This window comes from Salvelinus alpinus, chromosome 1, assembly GCF_045679555.1.
Source record: "Salvelinus alpinus chromosome 1, SLU_Salpinus.1, whole genome shotgun sequence".
Classification (NCBI taxonomy): domain Eukaryota; kingdom Metazoa; phylum Chordata; class Actinopteri; order Salmoniformes; family Salmonidae; genus Salvelinus; species Salvelinus alpinus.
Genome location: NC_092086.1, coordinates 62903760 through 62921106, shown reverse-complemented (window position 1 = coordinate 62921106; position 17347 = coordinate 62903760). Strand labels below are relative to the sequence as shown.

The 17347-nt window shown below is 41.4% G+C and overlaps 1 protein-coding gene across 4 annotated transcripts in view; it reads left to right on the top strand.

Moving 5' to 3' along the window:
- camkk1a (calcium/calmodulin-dependent protein kinase kinase 1, alpha a) overlaps positions 1-17347 on the top strand; it is a 151021-nt gene that overhangs the window by 61703 nt on the left and 71971 nt on the right. For all 4 annotated transcript variants that reach the window (XM_071413467.1, XM_071413450.1, XM_071413458.1 and 1 more), the window contains one exon: positions 13003-13050. In XM_071413467.1, coding sequence (XP_071269568.1) covers positions 13003-13050 — 48 coding nt within the window. The remainder of the gene's footprint in view (positions 1-13002; positions 13051-17347) is intronic.

Genomic DNA, 17347 nt, shown 5'->3' with positions numbered 1-17347 from the left:
ACTCCCGCTGACTGGATGTTTTTTGTTTGTTGCACCATTCTCGGTAAACCCTAGACACTGTTGTGCGTGAAAATCCCAGGAGGCCAGACATTTTTGAGACTGGAACCAGTGGTGTAAAGTACTTAATTAAAAGTACTTTAAAGTACTACTTAAGTCATTATTTTGGAGATCTGTGCTTTAAATATTTATATTTTTTACAACTTTTACTTTTACTTCACTACATTACTAAAGAAAATAATGTAATTTTTACTCCATACATTTTCCCTGACAGCAGAAGTACTCTTTGCATTTTGAATGGCTAGCAGGACAGGAAAATGCTCAAATTCATGCACTTATCAAGAGAACATCTCTGGTCATCCCTATTGCCTCTTATCTGGCAGACTCACTGAACACAAATGCTTTGTTTGTAAATCATGTCTCAGTGTTGGAGTGTGACCCTGGCTATCGTAAATAAAAAAACAAGAAAATTGTGCCGTCTGGTTTGCTAAATATAAGGAATTTGAAATGATTTATACTTTGACTTTTAATACTTACGTATATATTAGCAATTACATTTGCTTTTGATCCTTTAGTATATTTAAAACCAAATACTTTTAGACTTTTACTCAAGTAGTATTTTATATGGGTGACTTTCACTTTTACTTGAGTCATTTTCTATGAAGGTACCTTTACTTTTACTCAAGTATGACATTTGGGTACTTTTTCCACCACTGACTGGAACTGGCATGCCTGGCACCGGTGATCATACAACGCTCAAATGTCACTTAGGTCAGTCGTTTTGTTCATTCTAACATTCAATCGAACACTATCTGAATGCCTCGATGCCTGTCTGCCTGCTTTATGTAGCAAGCCACGGCCACGTGACTCACTGTCTGTATGAGTTAACAATTTTAGTGAATGGGGTGGTGTACCTAATAAACTGAGTATATATCATAAGGCCTTTAGTTGAGGGCCTAGTTATACCATTACACAGTGGTGTTAGGAAACCCCTGGTTTATAGGCCACATCTGGCCTGCAAGTCACATTATGTTGGCTTGCAAAGTGATGTAATTCCTATTGGAATCCAGCCAGTGTTAGGATATCCAACAAGTGACATTTTTTATCACCCACAACCTTCATTCAGAATGACTGCCAGGGTAGGGAAGATTGAATACTGAGACTACCAACAATCATCTAAACTGGAACAACAATCTCAGTAATGGGTGCAATAAGTCCAACTACTAACAGATTAGTTTAGTTTAAAAAAAACGTTTATCTTTGTGTAGCATAACATTAATCAGCCAATCAATGTACATGGCCGTCATTGTAAAGTAAGAATGTGTTCTTAACTGACTTGCCTAGTTAAATAAAGGTTAAATAAAAATAAAAACATGCAAAAACACATTCAATTAACAATTCTGAAAATCACCCTGCAATACCGCATGTTGGAAAATATGATATACTGTATATATGTAAAACCCTTCTTGCCTTCCAAAGAATCATCAAATAACCTTTCTTCCCAAAAACGCTACTCTGCATGTTAAAGATTCTAGGTAGAACCCTTTGCCTTACAATGAACCGTTGTCTTCCAAAAAGGGTTCTTCAGTTCAAAACGAATCTTGGTAGAGCCCTATCCCTCCGCCAAGAACCGTTTTGGAACCATTTTTTCTAAGCATGTAGGGAGGGGACAGGGCCACTCTGATGATGATGAGGTCATGGAGTAAGTCATTGTGATGTATGAAGACCTGGGTGATTTATTGAGATGTCTTGAGTCATTGTGTGTGTGTGTGTGTGTGTGTGTGTGTGTGTGTGTGTGTGTGTGTGTGTGTGTGTGTGTGTGTGTGTGTGTGTGTGTGTGTGTGTGTGTGTGTGTGTGTGTGTGTGTGTGTGTGTGTGTGTGTGTGTGTGTGTGTGTGTGTGTGTGTTCAGTGCGTGTAGCCTACATGTCTGCTCTGAATGAATCAGTGCTATGCTCGGGGACATGAAATCTGTAATCTACATCTTGAATATTCTGCCTCTAGCTGAATTACCATCTGGTCTCATGTGAGAGAGCACTAGGAAATAGTCTCCAAGAGTGCGTACTAAATGGCACCCTATTTCCTAGAGCCCTGGTCAAAAGTAGTCCCCTTAATAGGGAATATGGTGGCATTTGGGATGAAGACTTACTTCACTTACTCTTCGACTATACACTCAAGAACTGGAATCCAAATCATGTACCTAATAGTTAATACCCAAGTGGATCCAATTGCAATACTGTGGGGAATTGTGTATTACCGGTAAAATATATACAAATCTCCAGTCATGCATTCAATTGAGACTTTCTGTCATTTTCTTCCCATTAAAATGTATCTTTGGAGAATTAGTGAATGTCAGAGTACATCAGTCTTCACATCATTATTGAGTGTTGTATTAGAGTTAGGGTAATTACATAAAGAACATGTGGTTGCTTGGTCACATCGGTGAGCTCAGCAGGTACCTGATTCACTCACTGACATGTAGGTGCAATCAAGTCACGTGTGTGTGTGTGTGTGTGTGTGTGTGTGTGTGTGTGTGTGTGTGTGTGTGTGTGTGTGTGTGTGTGTGTGTGTGTGTGTGTGTGTGTGTGTGTGTGTGTGTGTGTGTGTGTGTGTGTGTGTGTGTGTGTGCAGGAGAAGGGATCATGACTGTTAGTCAATACCGCTTTACCTTGTGTGGGACACATCCTCCTCTATACCAGCCCCCTGATAAACACTCAAAGTGACATGGTGTTTTATGTATAGAGAGGCTCAGGAGTTGGTTGTCTGGACATGGAATGAGAAGGGAATAACCAGTGTAGTATATAGACTATTTCTTACATTTAAGTACCTGTCCACAATTAGGTTTCACAACTGATGTAAAATGAATTTGTCACAATCGTTATGAAATATCTTATATTTTTGTGATAGAGGTTTTGTCTGCACAACCCTTGTGTACTTATTTTTGTTCAAGAAAAACTCTCTGTTGAATCACAACCATTATGCCAAATGTGTTGTACGTCAGTTGTACAACTTGAGTGTATTCCACCAGCTCTTCTCTGAAAGACACTCTTTTTAATGAAAGGTTGGTTTTCCTCTCTTTTTTTCAGTTCAGGAAGTAGAACTGTCAGGTAGGGAGATGAGTGTATCCTACTTTGCTATGACATGCAAGCCACTCTGACTGACACATGGAGACTGTTCAGAAATACAAATGTGGGAATGAGCAGTTTAAGGGTTCTTTCTGGCTCTGGCTGTCAGTTTGTCTCAAATGGCACCTTATTCCCTAGTGCCCTACCTCTGACTGGGACCCACAGGGCTCTGGTCAAAAATAGTGCATTATATAGGGAATAGGGTGTCATATGGGACGCACAAAGGTTAGCAGAATCCGGGCTTAGGATGCGTCCCAAATGGCACCCTATTCCCCATAGGTCTCTGGTCAAAAGGAGTGCACTTTTAGGGAATAGGGTGTGAATTGGGACGCATACAGGTTGTTCACGCTGTGCATTCTGTGGAGGTATGCAGAGGTTAGCATCATCCAGGCTGTAGCGGTGCTGATTGACAAGGAACCAGGAAATGCTTCTGACCTCACTCACAATGGATAACCTACGACAGGGGTCGGCAACAGGTGGATATCCATTCGTGGGAATACTTGGTGAACAGATTCCCTAAATGAAACATTTTTCTGCTGAATTCCTGCTTATTTTAGCATTTTTGACGTAACCTCAAACCATCCCACGGGTGATTGTTTTTAGTCAAACAATACTAAAATAACCAGAAATTCAGCAAAGAATGTGTTCACCGGGCCTCCCAAGTGGAGCAGCGGTCTAAGGCACTGCATCGCAGTGCTAGAGGCATCACTACAGACAAGTGGAGGCTGGTGACTTGAAAAATTGAGGAGGATGGGAGACCCACGGTATAGGTGTGGGAGATGACAAAGTGTGTTTCAAAAATGGTCAAAGACTAATTATTTTAACCTAAAGCATTTAATAAAGACATTTACGAGAGGGCTACTTACACAGTGATGGAAAGGGATCACAGCAGTGATTGAATGAGGGTATGAGGCATGAGTGTTCAGAGGCTTGACCAGTGCAGGACAGGATTTGACTGTGAAGACAAAAAACAATAACACAACACACTACACAGTTAGACAAAAGAGCTAAGAATGAGTTAGTCCAAGCAAGGAGTAAAATCATTGATGTGTAATAATGTGATTTGTGTTTGTGTATGTGATTAGCTCTACATACAGTAATTAGAGAAAATTGATAGGGGTACTCACAGTGCTTGGAGGGGAAACATCCAATGTGCCAGTGGTTGAGCGGGCACATGAGACGTGGCTTCAGTTCATGTCAGGAGAAAGTTGACAATGGTAGTGGAGTGGAGTAGTCATCACCTCTTAATCAGGGAACAGGAGGGGACTCTACAAATAGCAGATACATTCCATTACAGCTGCGCCATCGTAGGTTGGCACAACGAGTTTCTCTATGAAGTTAAATTCAGACATCTGAAAATTCCTCAAGTCAAACACAGACTGCACGAACTCGCCCACTTGACACATCAAAGTAGCCCGAGAAACGTTCCTGAATAAATCTCTGATCATCCACATACCTGACGATAACTGACACCTGCAAGCAGACTGGTGACACCATAGGTCCCAGAGCGGTGGGGCAATTTTTACCCCCTGGGGCCTGGAGTTTTTCCTTATATGCTAACCTAACTAGGAAAACTCTGGACCCTATAAGGTATGACAGTGATTAATCAGTTGTAAAAAGGTTTTCTATGGGCTATGATGGGTTTTTTTTTAAACTCCTGGGAAAACTCCTGGCCCTGGGGGTGATGAAAACCCTGTCAAACTGCAGCTACCTTATATTTGTTCATATATATTTAAGGGAAAGAGAAAGGGGGATACCTAGACAGATGTACAACTGTATGCATTCAACTGAAATGTGTCTTCCGCATTTAACCCAACTGAATCAAAGAGGTGTGGGGTGCTGCCATAATCGACATCCACGACTTTAGATTAGATTAGGACAACCATAGATGACAACTGATAGACAATACAACTCACAAGGCTGAGCTTGCTTTATGCATGTTTGCATCATGCAGGCCAATGCAACTGTAGGCCTTCTACATTTTTTTACTCTGTCATCACTATGATGTTGATTGATTAATTCCAGTTAATAACTTTGGACTAAAAACGTATAGGCAGCCTAGCCAGCCCAATTTTGAATATAAACTAAATTTGATCACATTCATATTTTCTCCTGACACACAAATGGACTATAAATACATAACGTTGCCAATTAGTCTACCCTGACCAGATGGACAGGGCGCATAGGCTGTATGCATCTGCTATTATTAGTAGCCTACGGTTGATCAGACTGAAAAATAGTTGTAACACACTAGGCGTAGTGGGTGCGGAGTCAGGTGCAGGAGGCAGAAAGTTCAGAATAGCGCTTTATTACGCACAGGGAAAAGTAGTACTCTCCACGAAACTGGGCGTAATCAAACAAATGCCCAAAACAGGTAACTAAACAACACGCACTACCACACGTCAACACAGTGGGAAAAATAATCAAGCCCGATAGCCCAACTCAAAATCTAAGCTTGAACAAACAAGATAAACTGGAAACAAACAGAGAACACAGGTATAAATACACAGGGGATAATTGGGAAGATGGGCAACACCTGGAGGGGGATGGAGACGAGCACAAGGACAGGTGAAACAGATCAGGGTGTGACAAAAATAAAGTTCTAAAACCGAGAAAAACTATTTATAATTGAGAAGAGACATACACTGAGTGTGAAAACCTCCTCCGTCTCCTGTAATTAGAAAAAACACATTTGAGTTGAATAATATCAACTAAATGCTCAACTATCACTCTTCAATCTTAATCTCTATCCAGCAATGACACAAAGCAACACGTAGAACCCCCATAATGCTCTGTGGCACAACCCCAACACAACACACTAGGTCCATTCTCTGATCCTAATTCCATTATTGGATGGATAACATGTCAGATCATACTGCAAAAGCTTTGATTGTTTAGAGGACATCCTCCGGAAATGGTGATAATTACCATGTATGTCTATGGAAGGGAGTGAGGCCTACGAACCTCCTATTGTAGCCGATTTGTTATTGAAGTCAATGCAGCCAGAGGAGGACGGAAGTTAGATGTCCTCCGGCTACACCATGGTGCTACCCCAGACAGTGCTGTTCAGGCTACTGTAGGCCTTCATTGCAAAACAGTGTGTTTTAATCAATAATTTTTTTGACATGAATATATTTAGCATAGTTTTATCTAAAAAGGATAACTTTTTTTATGTTTCACTATTTTTATTTTTATGAAATTTCACTGAGGAGCCTCCACTGCTACAGACCCGGGTTCGATCCCGGGCTGTGTCGCAGCCAACCACGACCGGGAGACCCAAGAGGTGGTGCACAATTTGGCCCAGCGTCATCCGGGTTCGGGGAGGATTTGGCAGGCTGGGATGTCCTTGTCCCATCGCGCTCTAGCGACTCTTTGTGGTGGGCCAGGCGCATGCACGCTGACTTCGGTCGCCAGCTGTACGGTGTTTCCTCCGACACATTGGTGCAGCTGGCTTCGGGGTTAAGCGAGCAGCATGTCAAGAAGTAGTGTGGCTTGGAGGGTTCGTGTTTTGGAGGACACATGGCTCTCGACCTTCGCCTCTCCTGAGTTGGTACGGGAGATGCAGCGATGGGACAAGATTGTAACTACCAATTGGAAACCACGGAAATGTGGAGAAAAGGGATAAATATAATAAAAATGTGTTCACAAATTCTTTCCACGAATAAAAGAAGAGACATACACTGAGTGTGCAAAACATTAGGATATTGAGTTCCTAATATTGAGTTGCACCCCCCGTCTTTTGCCCTCAGAACAGCCTCAATTTGTAGGGGCATGGACTCTACAAGGTGTTGAAAGAGTTCTACAGGGATGCTGGCCCATGTTGACTCCAATGCTTTCCAAAATTGTGTCAAGTTGGCTGGATGTCCTTCGGGTGGTGGACCATTCTTGATACACACGGAAAATGGTTGAGAATGAAAAATCCAGCAGCATTGCAGTTCTTGACACACTCAAACCGGTACGCCTGGCACCTACTACCATACCCCATTCAAAGAGACTTAAGTCTTTTGTCTTGCCCATTGACCCTCTGAATGGCATACATACACAATCCATGTCTCAATTGTCTCAAGGATTAAAAATCCTTCTTTAACCTGTCTCCTCCCTTTCATCTACACTGATTGAAGTGGATTTAACAAGTGACATCAATAAGGGATCATCGCTTTCACCTCGATTCACCTGGTCAGTCTATGTCATGGAAAGAGCAGGTGTTCCTAATGTTTAGTACACTCAGTGAATGTGATCATGTCTCAATGTAATCAAGGTATGAAATTATATATGTATTTTTTGGCTTAGTTGTGGTCAATTTGCAGTGTACAAATTATTATAATTATGTCCCGCCCCCTCGACCATCCGTTCCGACAACAATCGGCCCGCGGCTGAATCAGGTTCCTACCCCTGACCTACAGTATAATGGCATGGAGAGAACATGTTTTTCCTCTATTATTAAGCGGTGGAGTATTTATCAATGTTTGTCATTGTTTCTGTCCGTCTCTTTCTCTCTCAGTCACTATGCTTCGCCTCTCTTTCTTTCTCCTTCCGTACCTTCTTGCTCTATTTTTCACCCTGCTAATCCCTCATCCCCCCCCTCTCCACCATGAGTTTTATTTATGTGGCTTTAATTTCAGTCTCTTGTTTTTAAACCGAGGATTAAACACAGTAATCTGTAGAGAAACACCTGAAACAAACAATGCAGAGATACTTTACCAGTATTAGACAAAACACAGCACACAGAAGCATGATTACAACCACATCCACAATAGCATCCCACATCCTTTGTCTCATATTTTTTATGTTCCTGTAGAATCTCTCCCTTTTCTCTCTCTCTCATCTCTCATCTCTTTTCTCTCTCCCCCCACACTCTCTCCTCACTTCCCAACCACAATGACAGCATCGCCTTCCCACTTTGCAGAAAAAGCATGAGCAGCGTTGTGGCACCAATAAATCTCCCTTCTCTAATTATTGACTCATCACCCGATATTTAGTCAGGGTTGACTAATGTCTATCTCAGCAGGCCACCATCCTCCCGCAGTGCACTCAGGTGTGTGTGTGTGTCTCTACGCTCACTGAGGAGTTGGAAGAAGACTATTGATCACTCTCTCCTACAGGGCCACTTCAAGTTGAGGGACAGAACTAAAATGGAGGTGTAGTTTATACCCTTCTCCACCTCCATGCTAAGTAAACTAAGGAAAAGAAAGAGATGGTTTTGTTGCCATACTAGTGATGCAGCAGCAGGCTACGCGGGATGTTTTTTTGGTTGGAGATTCTCTCAGTGCGCTACAGTATTCATATCTGTGTCTAAGTGTGTGCGTCCCAAATGACACCCTATTCCCTACATAGTACGCTTGTTTCGACCAGTTACTAAATGAGGAACATGATATCCATCCTCCCTGTAAGACATGAGGAGAAATGAGAAATCAATGGACAAGGAGAGGAGGAAGAGACGTGTCAAGGGAGAGATGCATAGAAGGAAATGACAGCTCAGCAACTCTCACCCCCGAGAGGGTAGAAGGGAGTGGAGGGATAGGTGGAGTAATAGAGGGAGGGAGGGAGGAATGGCTTTCTGGGTCATCTGATGCAGTAGCCCATCCGTGACAAGGACTTACAAGTTGTGCGTTCCGAGATGGCGTTCTGCACACCACAGTTGTACTGTGCCGTTATTTGCCTGTTTGTGACCTTCGACCTCATTAACAAGCTGTTTTCACCAACTGGACTCCCGCTGACTGGATGTTTTTTGTTTGTTGCACCATTCTCGGTAAACCCTAGACACTGTTGTGCGTGAAAATCCCAGGAGGCCAGACATTTTTGAGACTGGAACCAGTGGTGTAAAGTACTTAATTAAAAGTACTTTAAAGTACTACTTAAGTCATTATTTTGGAGATCTGTGCTTTAAATATTTATATTTTTTACAACTTTTACTTTTACTTCACTACATTACTAAAGAAAATAATGTAATTTTTACTCCATACATTTTCCCTGACAGCAGAAGTACTCTTTGCATTTTGAATGGCTAGCAGGACAGGAAAATGCTCAAATTCATGCACTTATCAAGAGAACATCTCTGGTCATCCCTATTGCCTCTTATCTGGCAGACTCACTGAACACAAATGCTTTGTTTGTAAATCATGTCTCAGTGTTGGAGTGTGACCCTGGCTATCGTAAATAAAAAAACAAGAAAATTGTGCCGTCTGGTTTGCTAAATATAAGGAATTTGAAATGATTTATACTTTGACTTTTAATACTTACGTATATATTAGCAATTACATTTGCTTTTGATCCTTTAGTATATTTAAAACCAAATACTTTTAGACTTTTACTCAAGTAGTATTTTATATGGGTGACTTTCACTTTTACTTGAGTCATTTTCTATGAAGGTACCTTTACTTTTACTCAAGTATGACATTTGGGTACTTTTTCCACCACTGACTGGAACTGGCATGCCTGGCACCGGTGATCATACAACGCTCAAATGTCACTTAGGTCAGTCGTTTTGTTCATTCTAACATTCAATCGAACACTATCTGAATGCCTCGATGCCTGTCTGCCTGCTTTATGTAGCAAGCCACGGCCACGTGACTCACTGTCTGTATGAGTTAACAATTTTAGTGAATGGGGTGGTGTACCTAATAAACTGAGTATATATCATAAGGCCTTTAGTTGAGGGCCTAGTTATACCATTACACAGTGGTGTTAGGAAACCCCTGGTTTATAGGCCACATCTGGCCTGCAAGTCACATTATGTTGGCTTGCAAAGTGATGTAATTCCTATTGGAATCCAGCCAGTGTTAGGATATCCAACAAGTGACATTTTTTATCACCCACAACCTTCATTCAGAATGACTGCCAGGGTAGGGAAGATTGAATACTGAGACTACCAACAATCATCTAAACTGGAACAACAATCTCAGTAATGGGTGCAATAAGTCCAACTACTAACAGATTAGTTTAGTTTAAAAAAAAACGTTTATCTTTGTGTAGCATAACATTAATCAGCCAATCAATGTACATGGCCGTCATTGTAAAGTAAGAATGTGTTCTTAACTGACTTGCCTAGTTAAATAAAGGTTAAATAAAAATAAAAACATGCAAAAACACATTAAATTAACAATTCTGAAAATCACCCTGCAATACCGCATGTTGGAAAATATGATATACTGTATATATGTAGAACCCTTCTTGCCTTCCAAAGAATCATCAAATAACCTTTCTTCCCAAAAACGCTACTCTGCATGTTAAAGATTCTAGGTAGAACCCTTTGCCTTACAATGAACCGTTGTCTTCCAAAAAGGGTTCTTCAGTTCAAAACGAATCTTGGTAGAGCCCTATCCCTCCGCCAAGAACCGTTTTGGAACCATTTTTTCTAAGCATGTAGGGAGGGGACAGGGCCACTCTGATGATGATGAGGTCATGGAGTAAGTCATTGTGATGTATGAAGACCTGGGTGATTTATTGAGATGTCTTGAGTCATTGTGTGTGTGTGTGTGTGTGTGTGTGTGTGTGTGTGTGTGTGTGTGTGTGTGTGTGTGTGTGTGTGTGTGTGTGTGTGTGTGTGTGTGTGTGTGTGTGTGTGTGTGTGTGTGTGTGTGTGTGTGTGTGTGTGCGTGCGTGCGTGTTTTTGTATGTGATGATTTAAGTTCTTCAGCATGGCCCAGCTCTTTATCCATCAGCTCAGATACAGTATATACTGCAGTGGAGATGTCACTGAGCATGCGCCAAACAATAGCTGGACCTGGCACAATGGGCTAACAACAGTGTCCGGTTTTTCTTTATCTCTCCCTCTCTGTCCCTCTCTCTTTCGCTCACTCACTTTCACTTCCTGCATCTCACTCTACATACAGTAGCATACCTTACACTCTGTGTCTCACTGTGTGTTTGTGTCTTCATACCTCTTGTAGTACTACGCTTGACTCACACCCTCTCTGGCTCTCCCTATGCAGTGGCACACGCCACTCATCCGCCGTATTGTACAGTACTACACTACCTCACCCTCTGTGCTGTACTACACTACCTCACCCTCTGTGCTGTACTACATTACCTCACCCTCTGTGCTGTATTACACTACCTCACCCTCTGTGTTGTACTACACTACCTCACCCTTTGTGCTGTACTACACTCCCCTCACACTCTGTGCTGTATTACACTCCCCTCACCCTATATGCTGTACTACACTCCCCTCACCCTCTGTGCTATACTACACTCCCCTCACACTCTGTGCTGTACTACACTACCTCACCGTCTGTGCTGTACTACACTACCTCACCCATTACACGGTAGAACACTCCCCTCTCCCCCTGTGTGTCTGTGTCCTGTAGTGTACAGTAGTTGGTTCCTCTCTACATTTCTTCCCAAGATCCTGCCTTCTAGGGAGTTTTTCCTAGCCACTGTGCTCTTCTGCCTCTGCATTGCTTGCTCTCTTTTGGGGTTTAGGCTGGGTATCTGTTAAGCACTTTGTGACAACTGCTAATGTAAAACGGGCTTAATAAAATAAGTTTGATTCATTGATTGACTGTATCCAGGGCTTAGTTTCAGCCCCAGTCAGTCTGTAAACATGCTCACAGCTCCAGTGCAGAGCCCCAGTTTCAGGGGCCCAAGATCTGGACTGTCTAAGCCTAAACCACAGCTTTCTCACCGTAATGAGGGAACTCCACTCAATCACACAATGTTCTCGCTCTTTCCCTTTCGCTCTTTGTCTCTCTCTATCTCTATCGATCAACCTGACAGAGCAGGCTAGCAACAGCACCCAGTTTAAATCCCCACCTTTCTCATTATTATTCCTTCCTTCTCTCCCTCTTTATTTTAATTTTGATTGGTCTCTCTCTCTCTCTCTCTCTCTCTCTCTCTCTCTCTCTCTCTCTCTCTCTCTCTCTCTCTCTCTCTCTCTCTCTCTCTCTCTCTCTCTCTCTCTCTCTCTCTCTCTCTCTCTCTCTCTCTCTCTCTCTCTCTCTCTCTCTCTCTCTCTCTCTCATTAGCAGCTATTTAGCATTTCATTTGTTAAGGTAAATACAGGTGAATATATTGATAAAAGTCACCTTGTCCTAGAGAAATTTACTCGGTTTGTTTTCAAAACATCACACCAGTGTAAGCCTATATGAAACAAGCCCTTAATTGAAGTGTTTCTAAAATTCCCTATGGGAAAAATGAATGGTGGAAAAATGATTGGAACCATTTCCCTGTTTGACCGCAAGGTTTTATGGGTATTATGCTCTATAAAATAGATCTTAAAATTAAATTCTCTCTCTCTTGATTGACCCGACCCCGAAAGAGCGGTCTAGCTTCCCTCTCCCTTCCTTTCTTTCATTATTGTCCATCTGTCCATCTGTCCATCTGTCCATCTGTGCATCTCTCTCTCTCTCTCTCTCTCTCTCTCTCTCTCTCTCTCTCTCTCTCTCTCTCTCTCTCTCTCTCTCTCTCTCTCTCTCTCTCTCTCTCTCTCTCTCTCTCTCTCTCTCTCTCTCTCTCTCTCTCTCTCTCTCTCTCTCTCTCTCTCTCTCTCTCTCTATTTATTATTTAAAAAATTCTCTCTCCTCTTCTTTCTATCTCCTCCTCTTTCCCATCTCTCTCTGCCCTGTTTAACTATTTGCTCCTGCCTTGTCCCTTGTTGACTACATGCATTATCAGTGGTTGCTATGGAGCTCCAAGCAGTTTATACAGCACTGTAATGGATGTATGACTGTAAACAGAATTCAGTGGCCGTAGGCATCACTAATAACATCTCTAAAATGAGCTAGTCGGTGGAGAACATATTGTTCATGTATCCAACGCTGTATTTGAGTCATCCAATGTTCTATTTCTTTCCTCAGGTGGATATGGTAGATGGATGAATCATCCTATCTCTTCTTTCATATATTCTCGTTTAATGTCATCCCTTTGTTTTCTTCCTCCTGCAGAACTGTATCCAGCTGAACCAGTACAAGCTGAAGAGTGAGATCGGAAAGGTGAGCCTTGAACTAATTCAGAAATACAGAATACCCTGTCTTCAATCAATCACCTTTCTGATATTTGTACATCATGTTCTTTTACAATTGTGTCCCTGTTGTATCGAACTGTCTCACACTGATTGTGCTGTCTGCTATCATTAGCACTAAATACAAATTAATTTATTCTAATCAATATTATCCCTAAGCAGAATAGCCCATGTTCAATTACCTTATATCAACCCTGTTGGTGGTATCCCTGGCCTGGCTCTGTCTGTCTATGTCTGCCTCTTTCTGTGCCTGTGTCTGCCTTTTCAATCAGGATAGACTTATATAACTATCAGAGAGGACCAATAGATTGGAATGTACATTCACCATTAGAGGGCATGGCCATCAATACAAGAGGCCCATATTTTAGATTTACAGTAGTAGCTGTTCAATATTCAGTGCATTCGGAAAGTATTCAGACCCCTTGACTTTTTCCACATTTTGTTACGTTACAGGCTTATTCTAAAATGTATTAAATCTTTTTTCCCCCTCATCAATCTACAAACAATACCCCATAATGACAAAGCAAAAACAGGTTTTTAGAAATGTTTGCATATGTACTTTTTTTAAACAACTGAAATCCAATATTTGCATAAGTATTCAGACCTGTTACTCAGAACTTTGTTGAAGCACATTTAGCAGTGATTACAGCCTCGAGTCTTTTTGGGTATGACGCTACAAGCTTAGCACACCTGTATTTGGGGAGTTTTTCCCATTCTTCTCTGCAGATCCTCTCAAGCTCTGTCAGCTTGGTTGGGAAGCGTCGCTGCACAGCTATTTTCAGGTCTCTCCAGAGATGTTAGATCAGGTTCAAGTCCGGGCTATGGCTGGGCCACTCAAGGACATTCAGAGACTTGTCCCGAAGCCACTCCTGCGTTGTCTTGGATGTGTGCTTAGAGTTGTTGTCCTGCTGGAAGGTGAACCTTCGCCCCGGTCTGAGGTCCTGAGCACTCTGGAGCAGGTTTTCATCAAGGATCTCTCTGTACTTTGCTCCGTTCATCTTTCCCTCGATCCGATCTTTGTTTCATCAGACCAGAAAATCTTGTTTCTCATGGTCTGAGAGTCCTTTAGGTGCCTTTTGGCAAAATCTAAGCGGCTGTCATGTGCCTTTTACTGCGGAGTGGCTTCCGTCTGGCCACAATACCATAAAGGCCTAATTGGTGGAGTGCTACAGAGATGGTTTTCCTCTGGAAGGTTCTCCCATCTCCACAGAGGAACTCTGGAGCTCTATCTTGAGTGACCATCGGGTTCTTGGTCACGTCCTTGACCAAGGACCGTCTCCCCCGATTTCTCAGTTTGGCCGGGCGGCCAGCTCGTGGAAGAGTCTTGGTGATTCCAAACTTCTTCCATTTGAGAATGATGAAGGCCACTGTGTTCTTGGGAACATTCAATGTTGCAGAATTTTTTTGGTACCCTTCCCCAGATCTGTGTCTCGACACAATCCTGTTTCAGAGCTCTACGGATAATTCCTTTGACCTCATGGCTTGGTTTTTGCTCTGACATGCACTGTCAACAGTAGGACCTTATATAGACAGGTATGTGCCTTTCCAAATCATGTCCAATCAATTGAATTTACCACAGGTGGACTCCAATCTCAAGTATGATCAATGGAAACAGGATGCACCTGAGCTCAATTTTAAGTCTCATAGCAAAGGGTCTGAATACTAATGTAAGTAAGGTATTTCTGTTTTTTATATATATATATAAATTAGCAAAAATGTCTAAAAACCTGTTTTTGCTTTGTCGTTATGGGGTATTTAATCAAATTGAATCAATATTAGAATAATGCTATAATGTAAGAAAATTTGCAAAGAGTCAAGGGGTCTGAATACTTTCAGAATGCAGTGCATATTCAATCAGGTACTAATTGATTGGCACCCTTGATAAAGATGAGCAAAAAATACTGTATAAAATAAATAATAAGCTTTATTGTATGCAAAACTTATATATTATATATATATTATTTTATACTGGTACAATTTCTTCAAGAAATATATTTTGTAATAATATACAAGTAAGAATTTTTTTCCTCTAAATTATTTCTAAAAATTCCCAATCTGGCCCTCAACCATCACGGTCACCTAATAATCCCCAGTTTACAATTGGCTCATTCATCCCCCTCCTCTCCCCTGTAACTATTCCCCAGGTCGTTGCTGCAAATGAGAACGTGTTCTCAGTCAACTTACCTGGTAAAATAACGGTAAAATAAAAAAATAAAAAAATAAAAAATTGCCACCCCTGTTTTCAATACCTTTCAATTCCTCACCTTGCGAGGATAATGGCACTGAGTCTTTTTCTAAAATGTTTTATGAGATTGGAGAACACATTGGGAGGGATCTTAGACCATTACTCCATATAGAATATTTCTAAATCCATGATATCCTTTGTCTGTGCCTATTGACTACCCATGTCAATTCAAACCACAGGTTTTCAATGCGTCCGGAGACTGAGATGGCCATTGCAAAATGTTCATTTTGTGTCAATTAACAATTTCTTTGTGGCTTTTGGTATGTGCTTGGTGTTATTGTCTTGCTGTAAGATCCACTTGCAGCCAAGTTGCAGCCTCCTGGCAGAGGCAACCAGGTTTTGGGCTAAAACGTCCTGGTACTTTATGATTCCTCTTTTCCACGACAATCACACCACTGGTGTGTGTGGCCAAAGAGCTCTATTTTCAGGTCAGATGACATGAAAATAGAGATCTTTGGCCACGCACACCAGTGGTAGGTTTGGCCTTGAAAAGCGGAATCGTATGCAGAAAAGAACCACACACAAAGAACCATCTATTGTAAAATATGGTGGTGGATCTTTGATATCACAGTAGACCTGATCCAATGGTAGTTTCTCTTTAGGATGATAACCCACGCTATCTGTACTGTCTCTCCCATATTACGAAAGGCTCTGAATGAGTCACGTTGCTTTGATCAGAACCTGAATCATACAGTATAGCTTGCCCATGAATCATGTTTCGGAGGGCGCATGACTCCTCCTTTGCCTCTCCCGAGCCCGTTGGAGAGTTGCAGCGATGAGACAAGATTTATTTTAAATTGGGGAGAAAAAAGGAGGGCGGAAATAATATATATACAGTGGCAAGAAAAAGTATCTGAATCCTTTGGAATTACCTGGATTTCTGCATAAAGTGGTCATAAAATTGGATCTTCATCTAAGTCACAACAATAGACAAACATAGTGTTCTTAAACTAATAACACACAAGTTATTGTATTTTTCTTGTCTATATTGAATAGATCATTTAAACATTCACAGTGTAGGTTGGGAAAATTATGTGAACCGTTAGGCTAATGACTTCTCCAAAAGCTAATTGGAGTCAGGGGTCAGCTAACCTGGAGTCCAATCAATGAGCCGAGATTGGAGATGTTCATTAGAGCTGCCTGGCCCTATAATAAAACACTCACAAAATTTGAAGCATGCCTCAAACAAAAGAGATCTCAGAAGACCTAAGATTAAAAATGGTTGACTTGCATAAAGCTGGAAAGGGTTACAAAAGTATCTCTAAAAACTTTGATGTTCATCAGTCCATGGTAAGAAAAATAGTCTATAAATGGAGAAAGTTCAGCAGTGTTGCTATTCTCCCTAGGAGTGGCCGTCCTGCAAAGATGACTGCAAGAGCACAGCGCAGAATGCTCATTGAGGTTAAGAAGAATCCTAGAGTGTCAGCTAAAGACTTACAGAAATCTCTGGAAAATGGTAAAATCTCTGTTGACAATACGTAAATCACTAAACAAGAATGGTGTTCATGGGAGGAGCGACTGCTGTCCAAAAAAAACATTGCTGCACGTTTGAAGTTTGCAAAAGAGCACCTGGATGTTCCACAGCGCTACTGGTAAAATATTCTGTAGACAGATTAAAATAATTTTGAGCTGTTTGGAAGGAACAGACAGCACTATGTTTTTTTTACAGAAATGCAATGGTTCATTGGATCAGTCTAACACGTTATATACACTGCTGCCATCTAGTGGCCAGAATCTAAATTGCGCCTGGACTGGAATAATACATTAAGGCCTTTCTCTTGCATTTCAAAGATGATGGTAAAAAAATTACAAAAAAACAGTTGTTTTTTTCTTTTATATTATCTTTTACCAGATCTAATGTGTTCTATTCTCTTACATTACTGTAACATTTCCACAAACGTCAAAGTGTTTCCTTGTTTCCTCAAATGGTATGAAGAATATGCATATCCTTGTGTCATATATGTCATTTTAGGCAAAAAATTGATTCTTATCTTCAAGCTCTGTTAAGTTGGTTGTTGATAAT